Genomic DNA, 24,857 nt, shown 5'->3' with positions numbered 1-24,857 from the left:
GCTGGCTTCAGCTATGTGGCAAAGGGAGGAGGGGTGTCGGTACAACAGCATGATTGTTCCCTTCTTCTTCTTCTTCTTCTTCAGTCGTGGAGTGGAGTCGAGAGCCAGGAGAAGTGATCATATTTCGCAGGTAGCTGTAAAAAGCCTTTCTTTCTCTATTTATCAGCTTACATTGATGAAGTGAAATGAGTCACACTGTGTTTGGGATGTTGATCAAATGAATGATTTCACCCTGTTCTTGGTGTGTGTGCAGCTTTGTATGATTTGCAGGCAACTGGTTTCTTAAATGTTTATTGTATGACTTACAGTATATCTACATGTTTGGTATTAATTGACAGTGTACAGCAGCCCTCTGATTTTTAGATAGGTAATTAGATTATTATTATTAATGACAGCCATTCACAAAAGCTAGATGTAGAGCAGTGGTGGAAAGCAACTAAGTACATTTAGTAGGCTATACATACGTATTTCCATTGTAAGCTACTTCTGCTCTACTATTGCTCTTTTTACTTAACTACATCAACTACTATGGTTACTAGTTACTCATTAGCTTATATATGCTTTTATATACTGAACATGTCAGCTTAAAAACATATGCATTGTTAAAGATTAAACCACACAACATTACAGAGTTTTACAATTATTTCATTATATTTTTTTACTTTTTTTTACTATTGTTTTTATTGCTTTTGTACTTATTATTTATTGTTCTTTATTCTTTTGAATTGATGGTCTGTCCACTTTGCTGTTGCAATAATGTAAACTTCCCCATCATGGGACTAATAAAGGAGTATCTTATCTTATCTTATCTTATCTTATCTTATCTTACGTTGAAGTTAAAATGAGCTCCAATTAAATTGACTACAGCATTAAAGTAACACTTATGATGATAGCAGCCATTCTGTATAATGAGTAATGTTATTTTGTGGGTAATAAGTTAAAGTTTGATTGCAAGACTTTTACCTGTAATGGAGTATTTTTAAAGTTTGGTATTGCTACTTTTACTGGAGTAGATTGTATGAATACTTCTAATGGCTAATGAGCAGGCTGTCATAGGTGAGATAAACTAATTAAGTGGATGGAGTAACGTTTGAATTACAGAGTTTTAGTTGTGCAATTGCTAAAATTGTATTTGCACTCCATTTCAAAATTGTTCATCAAGGGTTAGGGTTATGGCATGTATTAATACTCCTCAAAATTTAAGAGATTGAGGACATTTCTGTGTGTGTCTGTATATGTGTGTGGATGATCTTTACAGGAGCCAAGCTCTGAACAGTGGCGCCATTGATTTCCACCAACAGTAGCTGGGTGGCTGCAGTCCAGTCATTGGAAGAAGGACAGAGGAGGAGTTTGGAAAGTAAACATCATTTGGCTTGACTCATGCTCACAAAGGTGCGGAGCAGCTGGATCATTCAGTCATTATGCTGGTGTGGTAAAAGATCATGTGTAAGCAAGCACGTGATGTGGGAGGGCAAACTGCTGACTGTCAAGCATTTTCAAAAATTGTATTCAAATTGTAAATAGAAATGTAACGTCATGTTAGTTGTAGGCAGAATAACAGGCATTGCTGGAATTCATACAGTACTTGACATGCTCAGTCAAGTATACTTAACACTACACTTAGCTCTACAAGGTACTATTAGTCACTCAAAGCAGTAAGTAGTATGGCACAGGTGTGTACACAGCTGTTGTTTAAGCTGTTGAACCCTACCACACCCTACTCAAAGATTAACCATTCTCTAGTACAACAATAGGTTCATCTATCTTTTAGTACTTCTTGTCCATGTTCATTATAATTATTTAACTGTACAACCATGTGACTTATTGATGTCTAAAACGTTTTTGGACAACATAATTAGCATCATTCCTGTTAGTTAGATCAGTTAATTGTTGGTTTTGGTCTCTTCATGATTATATTATTTATATAAAATAATATAATATAAAATACATAAATAAAAATGTAAAATATCACCAGACTTATTCTTTTTACCTCTCCTGACATCTTCACTTAGTTCCTCTTTCACTAAACTTTTTCAGTCCATGTATACAGTAGAATTTGCATCTTTACGTCATTTTTTTCTCTGCTAATCTTTGTCAAAAAGATACACTACCTGCTATAATCCCCCCCCCCCCCCCCCTTCTCTTTTACAGGCCTCTTTCTGTCTCTCCATCCCCACACTCTAGTGAGGACAGAAGCAGAGTTTTGGATGCAGGTTGTATGTTGGCTGCTGTGCCTTGGCCTGGCAGGGGCACTTGCTGTGCTGCAGAAGGACCAGGTGGCACAGCATGCCATCAAACTTTATCGGAGTAAGGGGGCCACACACGGCCACAGCTGGGTGGCAGGCAATTGCAAGCGGCTGGTGGGCCTCCTGCGTCAAAAGAATGTGGTTGTCAAGAAACTGGCAGCCGCTGCTGATGCTGTTGGACGAGACAGAGCACTTTCAGATCCAGAGAGGCACTTCCAGGTACATAAATAACAGGCGGAGCAATGACTCTTGACTTGGATCACAATTCAATGATTTGTTTGTAACTTTTTTGCTATATATTAGATCTGGTCACTTAGCTGATGTGTGAGACATAAGGCACCCAACTCTTGATGGGAGTGTCTTAGTGTGTCTGTATATTGAATTTACAATATTCTGTCAGCACAATAAGGTTCCCCACACTCAGACATAACCTTTAGTCTGGATCTATTTCTAATGTGTTTCAAAATGAAGAAGAAAGTACACAGGCTTCAGTAAAAGAGGATGTCCCAAGTTTCACAGCTTTATGGATGACTAATGTCTTCCTGTCTGCCTTCAGGTTCACACCCTGGAGGTTTTTCAGAAGGAGCTGAATGAGAGCGAGCACTTGGTGTTCCAGGCAGTGCACAGCCTGCAGAGAGCGCTGCAGGGAGACTACAAGGATGTGGTCAACATGAAGGAGAGCAGCAGACAGAGGCTAGAGGCCCTCAGAGAGGCAGCCATAAAGGTATGGTCTGCAGTGTTTCATGGATACTACATCAGAGGGCAGGGGGAAAGGGGACAAATACATGCTGAGTCAGATTCAGTGACAAAAGGTGAAAGGTTGAAGCATAGTGATCCATCAATAACTTTTTTCATGTTATACAAAAAATGTTGTTATGTTACAGTGTCAACAATGATACAGAATTATCATCCAGAAATCTTTGAAATTGGAAACTGAAATATTCTCTATTCCACATGAATGATTCCATGGAAAATTTCATTAAAACTTAACTATTTTTTTTTGTTTTTACAAGTAATATAAAGCAGTGAAACACGATTATTTGTCAAATCATGATATATGTTGATATCTGAATACATAGTTTACAATAACATTAATACACAACTTTAAATAAATTATAAATGGATTTTAATGTTTTGGTTGTTTTTTTACCTACCAGCTCAGAATATCTCTATCAAAATATTAACATTTCATTATAGACAATAAAATACCACTCTGTATTGGAGAAACGTGTGTGTCTCTTAACATGTTTGTACATCCTTGTCTTTGCCTTGTACACTTCTGTCTGACTCTCGTGCTTCAGGAGGAGCAGGAGTATGTGGAGCTGGTGGCTGCTGAGAAGCACCAGCAGGAGGCTGTTAAGAGCGCACTAGCCCAGAACAAAACTCTGTCCATGCTGGATGAGATCCTGGAGGATGTCCGGAAGGCAGCAGACCGGCTGGAAGAGGAGATCGAGGAGCACGCCTTCGACAACAACAAACAGGTCAGAAAAGAACAACATTCACTGAGTTTGACTGAAGTTACTCAATGCAGTGTTATTCAGACACTTTCCTTAAAGATCTAATTTTTCCTGACTATTGACTGGAAAACAAGTTAGTAAATTGGTGTAGGGCATTACAAGATGGAGTTTGGAGACATACATGCTTCTTCAACAAAGCATCTAACTGTGTCTCCTCCCATACTCTGGTTTTCTGTGTAGATGAAAGGAGTGAATGTGGAGGCAGTGCTGAGAGTGGAGGATGACGATGAGAACGGAGGGAAGAGGAAGAACAAGTCCAAGCAGAAGGAAGTGGAAGATGACCTGGGACTGAGCATGCTCATTGACTCGCTGAACAACCAGTATGTCCTCACTAAACCACGAGATTCCACAATGCCAAGAGCAGACCATCATTTCATCAAGGTGGGTTATTCTCCATTCCCAATTATGATCCAGTTTTTTCAAAGCAAGATAAGATGTAAAAATTCCAAATCCAATCACTCTTCTGTATTCATTTGGTTGAATCTTAAGGCTTAGAGTTGGGTTTTAAATGTTGATATTTTTTAAAGTTGTAATCCTTAAAATTTCAGTCCTTGTTGATGAGTTGTTTTAATAAAGAAGTCTTTCAGAGAAAATTACTGTATACATGTGAAAAAATGTTAATTGTGAGTCCAACACTGTTATAGGTGTGCAGTGCTAAATCTGTCTCTCTCTGCTCTTTTTAGGATTATAACTTTAACTCTTTAAATTGAATGCTTTTTTGTGATATGTATGTGCAGGATTTGGTGTCAGTGGTCATGCTGTCTCTGCCCTGTGGTTGGATTTGCACTCTGGTGGGTCTTCCTCCCATGTTTGGATACATCATCTGTGGGGTCCTGCTTGGTCCTTCTGGCCTCAACAGCATCAAGGTGTGTGTGTGTGTGTGTGTGTGTGTGTGTGTGTGTGTGTGTGTGTGTGTGTGTGTGTGTGTATGTGTGTGTATGTGTGTGTATGTGTGTGTATGTGTGTGTGTGTGTGTGTGTGTGTGTGTGTGTATGTGAATGTGTGTGTGGCAGCTCAGACTTAAAGGACTGTACCACTTTTAGTTTACTCTTTGTGCTGATTGTTCATGTCAGTCTCTGACTCTGTGTGTTGCAGTCTATGGTCCAGGTGGAGACTCTGGGGGAGTTGGGTGTGTTCTTCACCCTCTTTGTGGTGGGATTGGAGTTCTCACCTGAGCGCCTTCGAAAGGTAAACAGGACTCAAGATAAGTGACTAATAAACAGTAATCATCTGTAAAATTGGTGAAAGTATTGTCATTTGTATTCATTTTAAAAATGTTAAATTGAAAGCTAATTTAAATTTCAGCTATGTTGTGATTTAAGCTGTTTCGACTCACTTTTGTTTTAGAAACATGAAACATTTTATCTTGAACTTACTATTCCTGCTTTTTGTTTATTTCTTTCTTTAATCAGCAATCGTATTGTTCCATACATTTTTCACACTATTAAATAAAGCTGATTTGACATAGTAATCATTACTTGCTTTAATGTATCATCTCAGCATCACATCACTTCCTTAAAGTATATTCAAGCGTGTAGAAACTGTGTGTGTCTATAGGTGTGGAAGACGTCAGTTCAGGGTTCGTGCTACCTGAGTCTGCTCATGATTGGCGGCGGTTTGCTATGGGGACAAGTCCTGCGTATCCGACCCACCCAGACTGTCTTCATCTCCACCTGTCTCTCCCTGTCCAGTACTCCATTAGTGTCCCGCTTTTTAGCAGGGGGGAGCAGAGGGGATAAGGAAGGTTGGTGTGTCTGCCTGTGTACATAAATGAACATAAATGTATATCATAGTGTTACTATAGTGTATATCATAGAATCACTGAAACAGGTTGTGTGTTTCACATTAAAAGAACAATGTATGTCAGTGGTGTTTCCCATTCACACCTCCAGCATAACATATACTCAAAGAAGCACTAAACAATCAGAAACTGAAGATAAAAAATATATTCAGACAGATTAGGTAAATAAAACCAAAATTATCTGCATGGCTAGGGGGGGGAGTTTCAATTTTTATTTTAGGGAAATCAAATGCTGCACCACACATAATTTCATATATTAGAAGCACTATTTTATATTAAGTATTAGCTTTACACAGTTGTCAGTGGCATGACTCTGTGTATCTATGTGTGTGACAGGTGAAATGGACTACAGCAGCGTTCTCCTCGGGATGTTGGTGATGCAGGACGTTCAGCTCGGCCTCTTCATTGCGGTCATGCCCACTCTGATCCAGGCGCAGAGCGGAGACTTGGACAGGTCAGTTAGCTCTCACGTGTCCTCGCTTCATTTCCTCCTCTTCTAAATATTGCACACACAGCATTGTAAACCTGTAGTTCCCTCTGTGTACAGCAGCTTCCTGTTTGGAAGTCTCCGCGTGCTGTATCTCCTGGCTCAGGTCCTGGTATCTCTGGCTGCTGTGTTGCTGCTGTGCGCGCTACTCAAATCATTTGTGATCAGCCCCTATTACAAGAAACTGCACGCTGAGAGCAAAGGAAACAAGGAGATCCTGGTACTGGGGATGGCAGCGTTTGTCTTTTTCATGCTGTCGGTATGCATTCAGCTTTTAATATTGTATTCTTTTTATTTTTTCTATACCCATTGTATTCTGTTTCTCTACAAATATCTACTATTTGTCCTTCAGTATAGCATCATCTAACATCCTGTGAGGAATTTGTGTTGATTTTTGCTGTGCTGTGCTTACTGATTTTCAAGATAACAGAGTTTCTGGACGTTTCTATGGAGCTTGGCTGTTTCCTAGCTGGAGCTTTGCTGTCCACCCAGGGTCACATGGTCACCACAGAGGTCATGGGATGCATCGAGCCCATCAGAGATTTCCTCGCCATCATCTTCTTCGCCTCTATCGGTCAGATCCGGCATCACAATTGATGACACGTATTCGCTGCACTTTGGTGTGATGTAAAGTGAGACTTACAGAAACATATTGTGTGTGTTTTTGTGATGCTGCAGGTCTCCACGTGTTCCCTACGTTCGTGCTGTATGAACTCACCATCCTTCTGGTCTTAACACTCACACTCGTCATTATGAAGGTACAGCCATCCTCTCTTTTTTGCTTCCTTTTCTCCTTCTCCTGTTTTCTACATACTCCATTTTTTTCCCCTCCCAGTTCGTGATGGCTGTTCTGGTGCTGTCAGCGATCTTACCTCCGAGCTCTCGACACATTCGGTGGATTGTCTCGGCTGGTCTGGCGCAGGTCAGCGAGTTCTCCTTTGTCCTGGGCAGCCGTGCGCGTCGGGCTGGCATAATCTCCAGAGAGGTCAGTGCAGACTGGTTATATGAGAGTTGATAGTTTATTCTACAGACAGAGTATTTTGAGCCTCTTTTGAGCTCAAATAATTCAAATATAGTGTAATAATAATTATAGAATTTTAGGAAAAACATATTCAAATGAGAGCATGTGTTAGCTTTTTGGCCACAGTTTCAGAAAAGAATAAATGTCTAAAAGTATACTTCTAAACTTTATCATGGTTATTTTTTATTTTATAAAATATTATTCCATCAGTACACAGGAACATCTATGCCAAATAACAAATATATTCCACAGTACTGATGAATTATAATGTTTGTTTAATAATAATTATATGTCTATTTTTTTTACCTGTCTCTCTGTGCTCAGGTGTACCTGCTGGTTCTCAGTGTCACCACTCTCAGTTTGCTGCTGGCACCAGTGTTGTGGAGAGTTACCACACACAAATGGGTTCCCCGGTCCGAACGCAAAACTGTCACATGACCAGACTGGTTTCAGGGCCAAAATGTTACCAAGTAATCTCAGCAACATGACAAGAGGGAGACAAAAGCCCCTTACAGTATGTTAACACACTCGACAATGTGACATGGCCTTTTTCATGTGTGGACCAAATGTTCGTCCTTTACTTCTTGCTTTGACAGACACCAAAACCTGGATTTCTGATTAATTACTGGACTGACTGACTAATTGAGGGAAAGAAATAGTGGTGGGAAAGAGAAACACAGTATCTGTATCATCTGTAAATTGATCTTTTCAACAGCTACAATTTAAATAATTCCCTGCACATTTATCACACAGAGAAAACACTACCTTTGTAACCAGGGCCATCCATGTTACTTTGTTACATTTACGTCTGTATGCACTGTAGAAAGGACATAGATACAAATTCTACCATGTTAAATTTGTGTCTAAACACAACATGAATCAGCCCCAACAATCTTGAAGGCTTTAAAGTGTGAGTTTAAACCTGCAGTGCGGGAGTTTTCCTTTTAAATGACCGTCCGTTACTGTCCGTCCATCAAACAAGTTCACACAATGCTGATTAAGCACTGATCACTACCAGATTGTTTTCTCTGTATTTCACAGTACACTGAGTTTTAAAATCTTTCCTGCACTAGAAGAGCTGAAAGAGCACATTCCTGTGCCAGGAAATAGGCTACAAATAGATAATTATCTCATCTGATGACTCTATCTGTTTTTCCCCCTCTGCCCTTAATAGTGGGTGAGTGGGGTCACTGGTATGCAGGCACCAACAGTGTCAACAGTGTTTATGTAATTACTTACAATTCCAGAGGGGGGAGACAAAAGTCCCACACTCCAGTTTTAAAGCATACTTTGATTTGAAACACATCTGTCTGACAATTCAGTGGAGAAGCACAAAACACTCCTTCAGCTCTGATGCTTTTGACACTAAAAAGTGTGCATAAAGGAAAGGAAAAACTAAAAAATGTTAAATGTATTTTCCATCTCTACCATTTGCAGCTCCTCAACATATAAATAATTTAGTTTTCTGTTGGCACTCATTCTGTCTGCACTTCTCACAAATGAATCTTTTCCTCGTCACATGGACCAACTCTGAGGGTCTAACTTAACTCCATATATTGTTTCTTTTTTCAAGTAAAGTGTTTATATTTTTATGTATACATACATGTTTTTTTTAATAGGGAAGCGCCTTTATATGATATAAAAATAGCTTCCATCTTCTCTCCTGATATTTACTGTACCATACTGATATATAGTTTGTTGCAGGTGGTAGACTGACTCTGATTGAAGTTCAAACCTTCTATCAGCTGTATTTAATAGATGATGTTTATAGTTTATTTTGATCATTGTAATACTGTGAATTTTGTTGTGATGACACATCCTAGTGTTACCATAAAAACTACAATTAAAACTATAAACAACTTTATTTAGTTACTGCTGGAGGCGCTCATTTCTTGTCAAATCTAAGAAAATTATAGTACAATGCACATCAGTAAAAAAAGGAACGGAGATAAGTGAAAACTATGTTAGGTAGCAGCTGACAACAACTACAGAAAATACTTAATCTGCTGATGTTACATTAACAGAAGAAGGTAAATCTTGCACTAGTTACCGTTGAATGTCAAACTGATGTGCCTGCTCAGCTCCTCACTGCACTACAAAAGTGCAATCTCATTGCGAGTGAGCACCTCTGTGGCATCTTGTGCTGTAAATGTCCTTGTCTAATCTTTCATAATGTGCAATGTAAATGTGTGTAGTGCTGTTTGTTATTTTATGTTTCATATTATTTTTATGAAGTATGTTAACAGGAAAAGGAATTTGAGTTTACATGTTTGTGTTGGTGGCCGTGACTGAAGCTTCCACTTGCAAAGAAGTGTTGTCCTGATCAAATGTAAATGTATTTTTAAATAATTTAATTAAATCATTTTATTTATTAAAAAGCAATGAAACAAGTACTTCTCAGTTTTACTATGTGTTTATTTTTTTCTTGTGATGCAGGATGTTCTCTTGGGAGACCAGATGTAACTCCCTCAATACTGTTTCACCCGCAGGGTGCTGTTGACACAGAAGACCATTATTACACAGACATGTGCTGTTCATCTGCACGACGTCTCCCAAACTCTGCCTCAGTATTCACATTATTATATTATATTAGACCCCAAAATCAATAATTACCCCTTAAAACAATCAGTCTCTACTCATGACCCTTGACAGTATGATTTTAGTGTCTTACCCTTTCCTCGTGCTTCTTATCCTTCCCTCCTCATATTTGCTTCATACAGAAACAAAAGCAGAAAGTAGAATCAGAGAAGCAGATAAAATTGTCACCCGGCCAGCACAATAATCCTTTTCAAGGAAACACCTGGCTTTTAAGTTCCCTAAGTCAAAGAAATCCTGTGTAATAACCATGTAATAATCATCTGTGGATCAGCTGTGGACGGCACTTCACACACGCGTGTATGTGTGCATATGTGAGCACACCTGTGTTGTATAAGCTGATAAACTACAAACTACTACAGTCAGCAGATTTAACAGATATCTCAACACCACCATCATCATCCTATTAGTCTTAGGTCTACGGCAGCCAGTTACAGATACACTACTGAGTGTACTTGAATAGATTTTTAGAGATTATAGATAGGTACTACTTTTAATAGTTTTGCATTTCGTTAATGCAAAGTGAAAATAAAAAATCCATAAATCTTTGTTAAATAATGGGAACAAACAGAAACTGGAGTACATCTTTATTTAAAAAGGTTTTTTTAGATACATGAGCTTCATTTATGACCTTCTTAGGAAGCATTTTGCAAAGTTTTATTTATTAAATCCAACTTATAGTAGTTGGCTGTCTCTTTTACACTTTTACATGTGAAGACAAGAGAAGGCATACAGGTAGTGGTAAAGTTTGTTAGAGTATACCAGGTTACATCATATTCAATATTCAGTTAAATTAAATGTTTTATGATAAAACCCAATACAGATCAAAATATAATTTAATCAACAAAGCATGACAAATCATATTAATAAAAGCACCACACAGCACAAAGATTTACAAGTGAGCCTGTGATGGTGGGTTGAGTTGAATACAAGTGGTTAAAAAGCTGTTACATAAAAAATAGTCAGTATTGATCTGTAGACACCTACTCCTTTGAAACTGAGTTGTTTGATGATTACAGGGTTGTCTGCCTTTATCTGCTTTCCTCATTTCTGTTGTGTAATAGTGAAGGTGACTTTTCCCTCATAGGGTAAATGGAAGTGTTCGAAGGTGATCATGTCAGCGACCACTCGGCACTGGATCTTCGCCTTTCTCTCTCCAACCAGGGAGAACCGAACAGCCACCAACGGGTTGACATAGGTAGGCTGAAGAGAAGAAGAAGAGGTAATGCAGACCTTTACATTAGTTTTAATGTCAGAATTTGACTAATCTGATCCTTACTGTGATGTATAAGTGGAAACACTCAAAAGTAAATATTAGATGTGGCCTTTAAATAATTTGTAGTTTGTGTGTTTATTGTTGTTTTTAATATTATGGGGGCTTTTGTCTTTATTTATGGTGTATATAGTCAAGGGACAGACAGGGAATGTGGGGAGAGAAAGGAGTTTTATATAATCAACTACTATCTACTCCCAACATTTATTTTGATTGTGTAAAAAAAAAACGTTTTTTCATTTGCAGAAACATGTTTTTTTCTAGTTGCAACCCCTCAGATTAATCGTGTGACCCCCCTGCCTGACTCCTGAACTCCAGGTTGCAAAGTGATGCTTTTGGTGACTGTGATGCCCCACCAAAATACAAAACAGGTAATAAAGACCTGCCTTGAGGCCTCAATCATTACGTTTGATGATGTGCTTTAGTGGTGCTTATTCACAAACACATCTGCAATTAGTGATTGATAAGTGAAGTGACAAAATGAGTGACATATAGATGTAGTATGCAGGGTCTTTCTCAGGGTGTGTGTGTGTGTTTTTTTTTTCTTACTTGTGCCAGATTTCCGTAATACGGAAAGTAAGAGAGATCCATAACTCCTTTGTTAGGGAAATACTCCATTTTCGCCACACTGTCATGTCCATCCTGAAAAAACACACACAGTCACAGAAGTTTGGCTTTTTTTTTGGAAGAGGCACCTCCACTGGTTTAAACATCAGTTCATTTGCCTGTGAAAACATCTGTATAATGTCTTCTGTGGCTCAAGTGGCGCTTTATGAAGTTTGTGGGGTACATTTTTAACAGAAACCCCTTGCTATGTCCTGTAGTTTCAAAGATGTAAGCATTTAACAGGAAGAGTGGATCTTATGAAAATACCCCATATAGTTGCATTATGGGAAATGTAGGATTGAGAGTTTACAGAGCCGAATCAATATAAGGGTCTAAAAGTCAGGATATGTCAGCCTTTACCTCATCAATTTTGATAATTGGTTCTTAAAAGTGTCTCTCAGACTCTCTCAACTTAATGAAAGGGAAATACGAAATTGCTGGTGTACAACTTTAAAAATAATTAACAAACTTATTTTCTTGGATGCATGCTGTTAAATTCAATTGTGACTCACCAGTGTGGTGCAGTTGACATATGGAGGACTCTCAGTGTGATTAGAAGGCAAAAAGCCAATGATCTGCAGAGATAAAACAGAAAATGTACCGTCAGTCTTGGTTATTTACTGTAACCCTAACCCTAACCATTTCATTTACTGCAAGTTCCCATTTTTCAGAAGGATATTTATCAATCACACCGACCCTGTTCATCTTAATGATGATACAAGGCATGCTGCTGTTGTAGCCGAAGGTTGGGTCGTCAAGTCCTGAGCAGGGTCCCAGCATGCTTTGGGTGAAGGGGCACGCCCACTTGGTGTGGTGCGGGGCATGGAAGTCCTTCTGGATGAAGTACTTTCCCTTCGTGCAGTTGTGGTAGTTACATTCATGCTGCTTGGTGTCATTGTACGCTGAAGGAGGGAAACATAAAGTGAAAATCCTTTTTTAAAGTTTGGCCACATTAAACATTAGATCATTTTCCACTAGTGAGCAAATACTGACGCTTCAGGAAGGTATGGAGTATGTTGGTCTTCTCCATCCAGCATTTCTTGTCCGATATGTTGTAGGTGATTTCAATCTTCTCATCTACATAACTGTCGGGCCACACCATTACACCTGTACAGACAAGCAAACAGAGAGCTGGTTAAAAATCATCACAAGGTCTGATTTAGGTGTTATAAGTCCTTGTTGATGTGTTACCCGGAGATTTTAGCCGGTCTTGGTAATCCGGAGCATACGGATCCAGGGTATACATGAGCACCCAGATGGCCAGAGAAAAGAGGCTTGTCATCACCACATAGAAGGCCACATAATACAGGCTGATGTACACTGTAATGAGAGAGGTACACATAAATACACACAGTCAGGTTTGCCTCTCTGGTACTGTAATATTTATTATTTTTTATTATTTCTCATTTCAACCCTGATCCTTTTTGTTGATCGTTTGATACATAAGCATTAAAATTAAAGTACAATAAAGAAAGTGAGCAAAAGGGATAAAAAAATATTAAACTTTGCCGCCTGTATTTACAATATATACTAGGAAGGCTATTAAACTGAATGTACAAACACTCTTGGCACAGAGAGTGTGTTTACAAATATGTATGTTCACATTGGCAGAGGTCAAGGTGCCCTCAATTTAATCTGATTGTAAAATCAAACTGAGAGGAGGGACTCTTGCAAACCCCAGAAACCAAAGCTTTATCAAAGCTTATCATAACATTTATCTCTCTCTGTACACATGCAAGCATACACCTTGCTGTGGTGATAATTAAAAGGACAGAAAAAGTCAAACAGAATGGTGTATAAGAGTACTTTCTGTGCGATGGAGGTCACGTGTGTGTGTTTGTGTCTAGTAACATAGTAACACACACACACACACACACACACACACACACACAGCTGCTTGTATGTGGTGCATAATTTCACAAAGCCACGATGGTGAATGATGGCCCACTAAAGCCCTATATTACACTTAAAATAATATTTTGATGACACTGTCAAGGTTTGTAATAGTTTTTATTAAACATGTTTCAAGTTACATATGAGTAATAATATTTGACAAATATTATTTCATCTGATATTTTAAAGGTTGACCTTTGTTATAGATGGATAAAAACAGACACACCATTCAGTGTGATTGCTGATCTGATGAGAGGATATGTTCAGATAAGTCTATCTTAATACACTACTCTTTATGTACATTGAAAGTGTTATTGGTCACTGTAATTGTTCCTCCTGTTCATACAAGACATTAAGACATCCACCCTCTTAGTATAAGAGATGGATGACAACTTTCACATTCTTCATTCAGTTGAAGCTGATATGAGGCTTCTGCAGCCAGAGTTAATATAATCAAGTGGGTATTTTACAAATTTAAAGTGTTTTTTGTTTAGTTTTTCAGAATAAAATTTCTTCATTTTGCTTTCTGGATTTTGTTTCCTTGCTTAGCTTTGGTAAAGGATGGTAACACACAGTTTAAATTAGCTTTGGTTGATCTTTAGAATTAATTTTTGCACAGAATGAGGACGATGACTATTGTCCCCAATCACTTACATCAGTATTGGTAAGAAGTAATGGCCTTCATGGCCAATGAAGAAATATGGACTGATGTGGCATGTGAATGTAGTTTTAAGACAAATATTTATTTTTTGAGACTGTCAGATGTGTTTATTCCAATTGAATTCCCATTTTGAGTTAAGCAAATGAGAGGCCAAATAGCTGCTACCTGCATTGTGCAAGTGTTGGTCCCCAAAACCGTAAAATGATTCAATGTCGAATGGAGATAACACATCCCAAAATAAAACTCTGCTGGCAAAGATGAACAGTACTTATGGCCATCCTTCATCATCACAGCCTCAGAAATGACAGAATGATCTCAATATTAATATATATCATTATGAGCTTAACCAGGCAGGTTAAGGATACATTCCATAGGTTTATCTCTCACATTAAAGAGGAAAGCTAATTGATTGTTTTTTTTTTCATTCTTACCCCATTTCTCTGGTGTTCTTCCCATAAGTGTTCCATTCTCTGAGTTCCACACAAAGTGGCCAAAGTCTTCGCAACGCTGCCCACAAGTCCTCTTCTCCTTCAAGGCGGCCATGTTGAATCTGTTTGCTTCCCGGGATCCGCAGCACTGACAGGAATTTTCTTTTCTTTATTCGCCTGTACCCTGCGCTTCAATCGAGAAATCAAGAATAATATTTGTTTCTCCACTCTCCTGTCCCTTGTGCTAATGTCTTGAGCCCTATCTCATTACCCTTTTCAAGTAAAAACCAAGACCTCACTCCTTGGATGTCGCTCCAGAGTGTGGTGAATGTGTTATCTCTGATTCAGTATTTATAAGGCCAAGATAAATTAGGCATGCAGAGGTGGGCCAACGTAGGACCAGGTAAACGTCCTCCCAGCGTCCTTTACTCAGGATCACCTTGAAGAGCCAGAATGGTTTCAGGAAGAATCAAAAATAAAAGCGTCAGTTTAGTTTCGAATGATAAAAGTCAAAACATAACACTTTGCATGCTCAAATTGGCTTGCTCAAATGTAAATAACTGGTACAGTGAAACAGGTCCCTTGAGCTACTTTGGGTGCAGAGGCCTGTTTTCAGCCATGTACTGATGTGAGTTTAAGAGCTTCACTGTTTGTGGCTGTGAGAGGTTCACAGTTTTAAAGAGTATCATTTGAGGAAACTGCATAAAAGCACTTGGATTTCAGCTAGATATCACAGATCTCTAATGACATCTTTTGTTGTCATAGTTATAAGTTTATTTGTAAAGCACCAGTGTTACAAAGTGCATTACACAACAAAAACAACAGGAGCAATGACACAGGAATAAAATCAAGTGGGCAGAAACCAGTGAAACAGAATAAAATGTGCAGCATATAAAACATAATTAAAGTATGAGAGACTTAAGAATTATTGACAAGTGAATGAATAAAAATTAATTTAAAAAGTGTTTTACAGGATGTTGATAATTTGGTCATTTCAGAGCCGAGATGCCCTGAAAGTCTCCCTTTGTCTTAAATCTAGATAAAGGAACATCCATCTGGGCTGTGTACAGCCCAGCAAAGAAATTATAACACAAAGAACCAAAAAATGTACAATATAATCTTAAAATCATTACTAAAACAAAGAGATAACCACTGTACTGATTCTAAAAGTAGAGTAATATCATGTTAGACTTTTAGTTAAAAGTCTGCAAATTCAGTACTGGTGAGGGCTTTCTGTAGAAAACTTTGGGAAAGTCACAGTTTAAAATTGATAAAATGTTACTTTAAGACCTCAAAGATGAAAGATCAGAGTGCTCTACAGACGCATGAAATAACCACTGTGAACACCTCTCACTTTTCTCTCTGTGACAGCGACTGCTGTGAGCAAATTCAACTCATTACCAGCCCACTACATGCATACCACATCTTTCTCTCCCCTTTTCTCTCACTCTCTCTCTCTCTCTCTCTCTCTCTCTCTCTCTGTCTCTCTCTCTCTCTGTCTCTCTCACTTTCATTTTCTCCTGAGTCTTTATTTCACTCTTTGTTCCCTTCTCTTCTGCGGCCTGCACATGGGTTAGCACAGGATAAAGCATTACAGAGTTACGGAGTGGATAAATCCCTTTGGGGAAAGGTGATGAGTCAGGTAGATCTGCATGTGTGTCTGCATGTGTGTGAGAGGAAGAGATCTGACTCTCAGCAGGTTTAGTGACAGCCTCACTGAGGGAATCACTCTGAGCTCTCTGTGGCTGTCGGTCACTTCTGCCTCCTCGTTGCACCTTTTCTCTGTAGCTTTTTCAGCATCGCACACATTTCTCCTTCCCACCTCCTCACCTTTCCACTGTGTCACCATGGATATTGGTGGCCTGTCGACAGTGGTGGCCAACTCTGCCTACATCTCAGCCCGCGGGAGCTTTGATGGCACTGCCAACCCTACAGCCAACCGAGACAAGAAATACCACTCACACCTGAAGCTGCCTCACATCACAGTGTGCGAAGGTCTGAGGGAAACCTTAGACCTCGGCTTTCAGACGGTCTGCGTGGAGCAGCCCATTGGCAAACGTCTTTTCCAGGAGTTTCTAGATTCCAACAATGAGTATAAAGGCCCCTGCCGCCTTTGGAAGGATATTGAGGAGTACAACATGGCTGAGGATGAGGATAGAGTTAAAAAAGCCAGCAAGATCCTGTCCCGGTACATGGAGCCTGGTGCTAAGTATTTCTGCCCCTTCCTGCCAGAGAATGGCATCACAAAGGTCAAAGAGAAACACCAGGAAGCCGGTGATGATCTATTAAATGAGACTATGGACAATGTGATGGACTTTCTCAAGGAAGTACCCTACACTTTCTTCCTGGAGACCATGTATCTGAAGAGGTTTCTACAGTGGAAGTGGCTGGAGATGCAGCCAATGGAAGAGGACTGGTTTTTGGATTTCCGTGTTTTGGGAAAAGGGGGTTTTGGGGAAGTGTCTGCCTGTCAGATGAAGGCCACGGGGAAACTGTATGCCTGCAAAAAGCTCAATAAAAAGAGGCTGAAGAAGAGAAAAGGATACGAGGTAAAGAATCAGACAATGACTAGGAGTTTTGTAGATGCCTTTACCTCTTGTCATCCAGTCCAAATGACTATTTTTTAGTTTGTGCAGTGGTTTGGAAACATGTTTATGTTCATGAAGTAATGTTGAGGTGGTGTTGTCCTATTATCCTCTTTGTGTACCTGTGTAATCCTCTCTTCTAAACAACGGTCAGTAACTAGATTTGGCCTTGCAGACGACGTTAGGCACATTTGGCTTATATGATTAGTGTCATCAGCATTAGAACATTTTGATCTCCTTATAAAGTGCCAATCCCGCCATGTTTATAAATGGAGCTAATCTTCTACTTAGCACCCAAAAGAAAAACATGCACCTTTTGAAATTTTGCTAAAATTGCAATTTTATTGGTTTCATAATTTATTATGTTGTAATCTAAGCTGAAACACTCTGCAGAAGTTGATATTGTCATTGAAGTGAAGGATTGAGGTTATGATGGTGAGCTCTGTGCACTCGTTGACCGTAGGCAAAGATGCTCACTATTGATGCAAAGGATACCAGAGTGTCTCAGATTTAAGATTTATTTGATTGGCCCACCAAAACAGATTTGCCTACCTACAGTATGTATGTGTTTTTGTCTTTATTTAACACATTTTTTTAAGTTAATCCTCAAACAATTCTCAGGTGTCCATGTGTTAATTGAAATATTAAATATACATTTGTTCCTGTTCATACTGGCCATTAAGAGATGCATTTCTATGTTATGATGTGCTTCTACCGATGGGGGACAAAATCTACTGTCCTCATTTTGTGCAAAATCTTTTTAAAAGGTTGTCTGAATATGACCGATGTCTATGATATGATACCTAGAGTGCTGTAAATACTGACTCTGAGCTGCTCTCTGAGAAAAGTGGTGATAAGTGCTGACTCCTGTCCTCTCTTGTACTGTAGGGGGCAATTGTGGAGAAGAGGATCTTGGCACGAGTTCACAGCAGGTTCATTGTCTCCTTGGCTTACGCCTTCCAGTCAAAAACAGAGCTGTGTCTGATCATGACTATCATGAATGGAGGAGACCTGAGGTTAGATCATTTGAACTCAAATTAACTGACATGCTGTCCACAGTCTCATGTTGGTATTATTATATATAGAGTTTCCTTAGATGACTTTCCATCCCTCCTATGCCACTAGGTATCACATCTATAATGTGGATGAGAACAACCCAGGCTTTGATGAGCCACGGGCCTGCTACTATGCTGCTCAGATCATCCAGGGCATGGAGCATCTCCACAAGAAGAGAATCATCTACAGAGACCTCAAACCAGAGAATGTGCTGCTGGATAATCAAGGTCAGACACTTCTAGACAAAACACTGATGGAGAAAATGCTGTCTGAACCCTTTTTTGGAAGACTTCAAGTTTCTCACAGTTGTTGTTCTGTTGGTCATTCGACTGTAGTCACCTCTGTCAAGCTGACTGATGTGATGTAACTCCACAAATTCAGTGGGTTTTTCACAGATTTCATTTAAGAGGTGAATTTGGACCACCTGTATATCTGAATTAAAGGTTGAATATGTAGAATATTTATTAAAAGCTATATATTTTTTTTAAATAATACAGCCACGGGGCGTTTTGAGGGGTACAGAATGAAAGTATTGCTTTTCCATAAAAAAAAATGTAGTCTGAATTAATCATTTTAAAAAATTTTGACGGGTTCGACAATGACGTTCTGACATGTTCTGTGTACATTGTACCAGCCATTTAGCGGCCGGAATTGCGGGTTGCCAGGGTTGTCTGTTGTTCCGGTGCAGCTACTGTAGGCTGGCACTGGGTGAAATGGAGTTGTAAACAAGCAGAGCCGTGTTGGACTTACTAAAACCAGCGTTTTTTGCTCTCAAGTACTACTTTTCATCACAAAACTTAGAAGGTAAGACAGAATATCTGTTAGTCGCTGTAAAGAAGTGGTTGTTTACCTTTGTATTCTTTGGCTGCTGGTTCACTGAGTTTTAAGCGCAATAATAGTGGTACTGTTGAACTCGCCAGGGTCTTAGCTTTCATATGAGATGCTATTTGTTTGTGTACCATGAAGTATCAAAACGGTAGCAATGGAAATGTGGAGAGTGGGTTGACTTTCTGACGCTATTCGGATTTTGATATTTGATCATTAACATGCTTGGTGTTTGAGTTGTGTTTGGTGTGTGTAAAAATGACGTGCTTGTAGCAGAGTTTCTCCTATTTAATTTGATGTGCAGTATGACTGTATTGCTACATAATTAGGGGATCATCCCTATGTTCCCCGCTTTGTATGTGACCGGGGAACATAGGGATGATCCCGTCTACAGTTAACCAGTTAGCTGCCGAGTTAGCAGCCGAGCTAGCAGCTGAATTAGCAGCCGAGTTAGCCGGTGAGCTAGCAACCGAGTTAGCCGCGATCGGGGAAGATAGGACCCGGGGAACATAGGTACGCTCCCCAGGTTTAACTGCTACTCCCACTGGCGTTACAATGTAATGTACCTCGGTGGTTTCAAGCATAGACCGTATATAAGAAAGTCAGTTACAGCAAGGGTATGTTCGCTTCCTGTTTTCAAAATAAAAGCACCAACTCTATCGTTATGGTTTTCTTAATAATAAAAGGCAACGGGTGTTTTATTTTGTGAAAATGACCGGAAGTGCGTTACTCGCTACGGCTAACTTGAGTGACTCCGAATTCGCAGGAACAACACTTTAAGCAGATGTTATTTGGACAAATTAGCGTCACATTGTGGATCTAAATGGCTATTTTCTCGCCTAAAAAGGTTAGACATGTGGATAAAGTGGTATATTTACAGAGTTAGAGCTAAAATAAAATCCGGCACCGGACCTGGCAACCCGACTGCTGGAATTACTTTTTGGTTGTTGCGACTACGATCTCGAGACATTAGATGGCTTTGTTTATTGTAAAACCTGGAAGGTATGAGAAAGCTAACATACCTCTGTCCAAAGATAACAGAATTTGCTGACCAGCACCTCTAAAGCTCACTGATTAACACATCTGTAGAAAAACTAAAGTTTAAAAACGACATGTTGGGGTTTTATGTGGTGTTACATGCCAGACTAAATCTTGGACGGGTGCAGTTACATCCTAGAGTCTGGGGCAGAGCCTAGCTAGGCTAGCGGTTTCCCCCTATAACAAGTCTTTATGCTAAGCTAAGCTAAACAGCACCTGGCTCCAGCTTCATATTTGACGTACAGATATGACAGTGGCATGGAAAGAAAATAAGTGTACTTCCCCCTCCTTAAAAAAAAAAAAAAGAAACAACCATTTATAAATGCTACAACAGATATACCTGCACATAGTCATTCACCTTTACATAACACATATTAGGTTTAACACTCCTGTCAGTGGTCCTGACCACTACTGGCAAAAAGAGCTGGATTTGGTCTGGGGGTGCTTCACTGTGGCTGCCCACTGATCCCAGTGTACAGGATGGGTCATACACTGAGGATACATTATTTATTTTTATTTTATGAGAGGTGAGAAATTAATATTAATCTTGACATTAAAAATATATCTTATTCTTGGCCTCCTGAGGTCATATCACACACATGCTGGTCTGTATAAACACACGCCACAACTCACATTCAGTTAACATTTATAAAACATACAGTACTGTGTCTTACTTCTAACACAAGGACATCTTTCAGTTATCGCACTACTACAAGCTAATGAGCCAGAGACGTAGTGCGCGGGTCAACATTCGTATCTGTGACGTGCACAGCTTTTGACATTGACCCTGGTGTTTGTTCTCACAGGTAACATTCGTATCTCTGACCTTGGTCTGGCTGTGGAGATGGCTGACGATCAGCTCAAAATCAAAGGCTACGCTGGGACTCCAGGTACAAAACTGAAAGATAATTAGAAGAAAAAGTGTGGGGGTGGGGGATTACCAAATAGCCTGTTTGGAGCTGTTCTGAAAGCAGGTTGTATAAACTGTACACAGCTCATCAATATTGATTTTCTCACACTGTAACACATTTACTTTGTCCTGTGTCACACTACAAGGATACTGTACAGCTGCAGCTACCACATTACCTGAATGACTAGATTGAAACTAACCTGCTGTGTTATAATAGAGCAAATATCTGCCCTAGAATATACATATTTGCTTAAATCAACATAGATAGATAAAGACAGTATTCATGCATATATGCTACAGTTATTTTTATCTTTTAAAAAATGAAGCACCATATTTGTTGACGTTATGAGTTATGAGGGATTTTATTGGAGCAACTATCAGTTTTTATGACACATACTGTATCAAATATTACAATATCATCTTCATTTTAAATAGTCTTTATTTTTGTAGATGAAGTATTCAAAGACAAAACTGTACTTTTAGTATTAGTAACAAAATATTCATTTTGAAGAATATCCGCTTTTCAAAGTGTTAAATTATGAATACAGTCACTTGCAAGTGGAACTTTAAAGTTATAGTAAGTCCAAGTGCTACGTCAACCACACTGCATAGTGCAGTATTGCAGCCATACTGATATTTATTCAGTTTAATGTATAGCAATCTAATCTCATTTTAAAAGTATTGTGGCGCAAGTCACACAAAACACAAATACTATAAAAAAAAGTTCCTCAAAAAGCACAGCATGAGTATATGGACTTAGTTATTTTCCACCTCTGATTACATCTAGCAGCAGCAGTGATAATGTGCGATACTCCTACATTGTTTGAAAGAAACCTGGAACTTCACAGATATAAACTCTGGATTGTAGTTTAGAGAGAAGATGATATAGGTTTACTTTCTGGAGTAATGACTTCTCTTTCACCTGCAGGTTTCATGGCACCAGAGCTGCTAAAAGGAGAAGAGTATGACTACTCTGTAGACTACTTCACTCTGGGGGTCACTCTGTATGAGTTTATCTCTGCTAAGGGACCTTTTAGGACCAGAGGAGAGAAGGTAAATATGCTGTGTGTGAACTCTTTTCAGAGCATGTTTTAAGCTGCGGTTATATTCACTGTCTACTTTAAACATGCTCTGTTGGCTCTTTTGAGCTGCTTCATTCACTACAGTCCTCAACTCTTTGCTCTCTCTTCTTGTTTAAACCAGCTTTTACTGAATTTGTCTAGTATAAAAGCAAGTATTTAAAGATTTTCTGGCTCAACTACACCCACTTGTGGCCTGATGCTGACAGTGCTGTGAAATATGAAGCTCTAAACCCTGATTTGACCATATATATCTGCCCATATATGTGCATTTTCTGATGGCTGTGCATTAACCTGAATGGCCTGAATCTAAACATGTTGTGCTCACAGCTAATACGTAACTAATGAATAAGATCTTGTGTCCTTAATGCATTTCTAGTGCATTCACAGACTTGATAGAAGAATGTGAGCAAAGTCACGTGCAGGTTAGACTGAGTGGGACCGCAGTAATTATAAAAGTATTACAGTTATGAACTAATCTCTTCTGCTCTTTGTGCTGTTCAAAGGTGGAGCACAAGGTATTGAAGAAGCGGATTCTCAATGACCCCGTGATTTATCCAGAAAAGTTCAGTGAGAACGCCAGGTCCATCTGTGAGGGTCTGCTGTGCAAAGAGGTGGACAAGAGGCTCGGCTTCAAGAATGGATCATGTGACGACCTCCGGGTGCACCCTTTCTTTAGTGAGATCAACTGGAGGAAGCTGAACGCAGGTGTGTGTGTGTGTGTGTGCGTGTGTGTGTGTGTGTGTGTGTGTGTGTTTGAGACACTAAGACAGAAATATAGTTTTAAGTAATATGCATTTATCTCATACATTAGCTGCCAGTGTTTTGTCTGAATACATTAAATTATTATTATTCTACTTCACATTGTTTACTTAAAACAACTTACCCAAAAATGGATTTTCTCATACTTCACAATGTAGCAAAGACTTTTGGTCTTGAACGATGGTGGTCTTTCAGTTGATAAAATGAACTTGTGCTGTCAGCTACATGTTTGAGTAACCAAACAAAATGAGAAAAAATACTCAGCAACAATAACCAATTTATTCTTTACCCAACCATAGTGCTTCTGACAGGGATAAATGAGAACTTTACCAACAGAGAGTTTTGTAGTTTAATCACTTTATTAGCAGCTTTTAATATTATCCTAAATACTACTCCTATTTTTATGACACTATTTCATGGATCTGTGTATGTGGTAGTTCATACTGTTTGTGTTAAATTTTGTTTAATTTAAAATGTTTCTGATGCTGATACATTTATCTGTCTAGTTGGTTGTATGAGGTAATTGTAAAAATCTTGTAGTTTTTAAATTGAACACTTTCAGAATCTCTTTTGTTGAGCTCCGACATGCATGCTAGTCAAAACATGTTTCTTTGATGGAGGGATGGTGTTGGGAGCATCCTGGTGGCTCTGTTGATTTGTGGAATCTATGCAGGGCTGAAATGTGGCCCAACAATTTGACTAACCTACTGTCTGTCTCTTCACATCTGCACCTTCTTCTTGTTTCCTCAGGGATTCTTCCACCACCATTCGTGCCAGATTCAAAAACAGTTTATGCCAAAAACATCGATGATGTCGGGGCCTTCTCCACGGTTAAAGGCGTGCAGCTGGACGATAAGGACAATGAATTTTTTGACGAGTTTGCTTCGGGAAACATCTCAATCCCCTGGCAGGAGGAGATGATCGAAATGGGGATCTATGGTGAGCTCACAGTCTGGGGCCCCAACAGTACCTTACCCAATGACCTGCGACGTGAGTCCATCCTGGAGCAGCCGCCCAAATCCTCCACCTGCACTTTGTCATAAGAGGCCAGATAGTGCATGAATAACTCTGCATGAACTGTTTAACTATCAGTCAATCTGACTTTCTTTCTTGAGCACTTTTTGTACAGGGATTTCTGTACAGGTTAGTGGTTGTGTTAAATACAAGCATCAGCACTCATTAGAGTCCTCATGGACAAGATGAAATACTTCTTCAACCAGCTTTTTATCCTCTTTCCAATGCTAGCTGGGGGTTAATGCTTCAATAACTGTTCATGTGTACTGATACTGTCTTTTTCTTTAATGCCCACATTTGGGTTAGTCTCTTTCTAACATTGAGCTGCTATTGTTTGGTTTGTTTTCTGTTGTTGTTTTTAAAGGTATGAGTTATTGATTATTATGTGTCTGAAATATATAACGGAGAAAAACAAACTCAAATTTCATCAACCGGTTTCATCTGGTTGTAATTTGAACCAACTGTTTTATACACAAACATGTTAACACATTTGTTCATATTTCTACTGTTTGCCTCCGCACTTTGTGTTATTTCATGTTGCAGCTTCAGAAGTGTAAATAAGTTGTATCCATACCTCAGAGATGTTTATGAACTCAAATAAATATTTTGCCAATAAAATCACCATGTTTAGTGTTTGATGATGTGAGCGACACATTTATAAGTGTAATTTCTCCGCCTACAGCATAGCTCCATCCCAGAGGCAGCAGTTACACACAGACAACTCATTTCTGTGGCACATGGCACATAGTACTTTATATTAAAGTTGACTGCTTTTACAGCTTTGACCTTTTTTTTTTTTTAGAAATATCCCCCTGACAGAGGGATGACAGACAGATATAGGATGAGTAGCAGTTTCCAGATACCATCATAGACCTAAAGCTGGGTGTGTGACTTGCTCTTCACATATTTGCCTATGGAGGGAGCTGTAAACTCATCTTCTTCATCCAGGCTGCAGCATCAGGAGCAGTCAAAGCTGTAGCCTGCAGACATAAAAAACCCTCCTAAAACCCACTTTATCCACCTGTTTATGTTGCAGCTCAGAGGTTAGACACATACTGTA

At 39.2% G+C, this 24,857-nt stretch overlaps 3 protein-coding genes across 6 annotated transcripts; 2 read left to right on the top strand and 1 right to left on the bottom strand.

Annotated features, from left to right (window-relative positions):
- The first annotated feature begins 4 nt into the window (after positions 1-4).
- Positions 5-9,484, top strand: tmco3 (transmembrane and coiled-coil domains 3). 4 transcript variants are annotated; one of them, XM_053316820.1, is made up of 15 exons: positions 5-130; positions 1,259-1,392; positions 2,152-2,465; positions 2,803-2,970; positions 3,548-3,727; positions 3,944-4,144; positions 4,501-4,629; positions 4,859-4,951; positions 5,321-5,507; positions 5,901-6,018; positions 6,115-6,310; positions 6,475-6,625; positions 6,730-6,809; positions 6,887-7,036; positions 7,397-9,484. In XM_053316820.1, the coding sequence occupies exons 3-15, from the start codon at positions 2,208-2,210 to the stop codon at positions 7,508-7,510; spliced, it is 2,025 nt and encodes a 674-aa protein (XP_053172795.1). In that variant the 5' UTR covers positions 5-130; positions 1,259-1,392; positions 2,152-2,207; the 3' UTR covers positions 7,511-9,484. The 4 variants fall into 4 exon arrangements, with proteins under 4 accessions (XP_053172795.1, XP_053172791.1, XP_053172794.1 ...); XM_053316816.1 differs by having other exon boundaries at positions 6,112-6,310; XM_053316819.1 differs by lacking the exon at positions 5-130 and having other exon boundaries at positions 897-1,357; positions 6,112-6,310.
- A 1,129-nt stretch (positions 9,485-10,613) lies between these two features.
- On the bottom strand, positions 10,614-14,925 carry LOC128360625 (potassium-transporting ATPase subunit beta-like). Its single transcript, XM_053321097.1, has 7 exons — positions 14,532-14,925; positions 12,738-12,866; positions 12,540-12,653; positions 12,243-12,448; positions 12,059-12,121; positions 11,490-11,582; positions 10,614-10,870 (listed from the first exon to the last, which is right to left on the bottom strand). The coding sequence occupies exons 1-7, from the start codon at positions 14,641-14,643 to the stop codon at positions 10,712-10,714; spliced, it is 876 nt and encodes a 291-aa protein (XP_053177072.1). The 5' UTR covers positions 14,644-14,925; the 3' UTR covers positions 10,614-10,711.
- Positions 14,926-16,029: 1,104 nt separating this feature from the next.
- On the top strand, positions 16,030-24,013 carry grk1a (G protein-coupled receptor kinase 1 a). The gene is made up of 7 exons (XM_053316077.1): positions 16,030-17,077; positions 18,002-18,129; positions 18,239-18,396; positions 20,839-20,922; positions 21,871-21,995; positions 22,528-22,729; positions 23,534-24,013. Exons 1-7 carry the CDS (start codon positions 16,181-16,183, stop codon positions 23,824-23,826), a joined length of 1,887 nt encoding a protein of 628 aa, XP_053172052.1. The 5' UTR covers positions 16,030-16,180; the 3' UTR covers positions 23,827-24,013.
- Positions 24,014-24,857: the final 844 nt, after the last annotated feature.

Source organism: Scomber japonicus, chromosome 1 (assembly GCF_027409825.1).
Source record: "Scomber japonicus isolate fScoJap1 chromosome 1, fScoJap1.pri, whole genome shotgun sequence".
NCBI lineage: Eukaryota > Metazoa > Chordata > Actinopteri > Scombriformes > Scombridae > Scomber > Scomber japonicus.
Note: the sequence above shows the minus strand (reverse complement) of the source record. Positions and strands in the feature narration are given on the sequence as shown.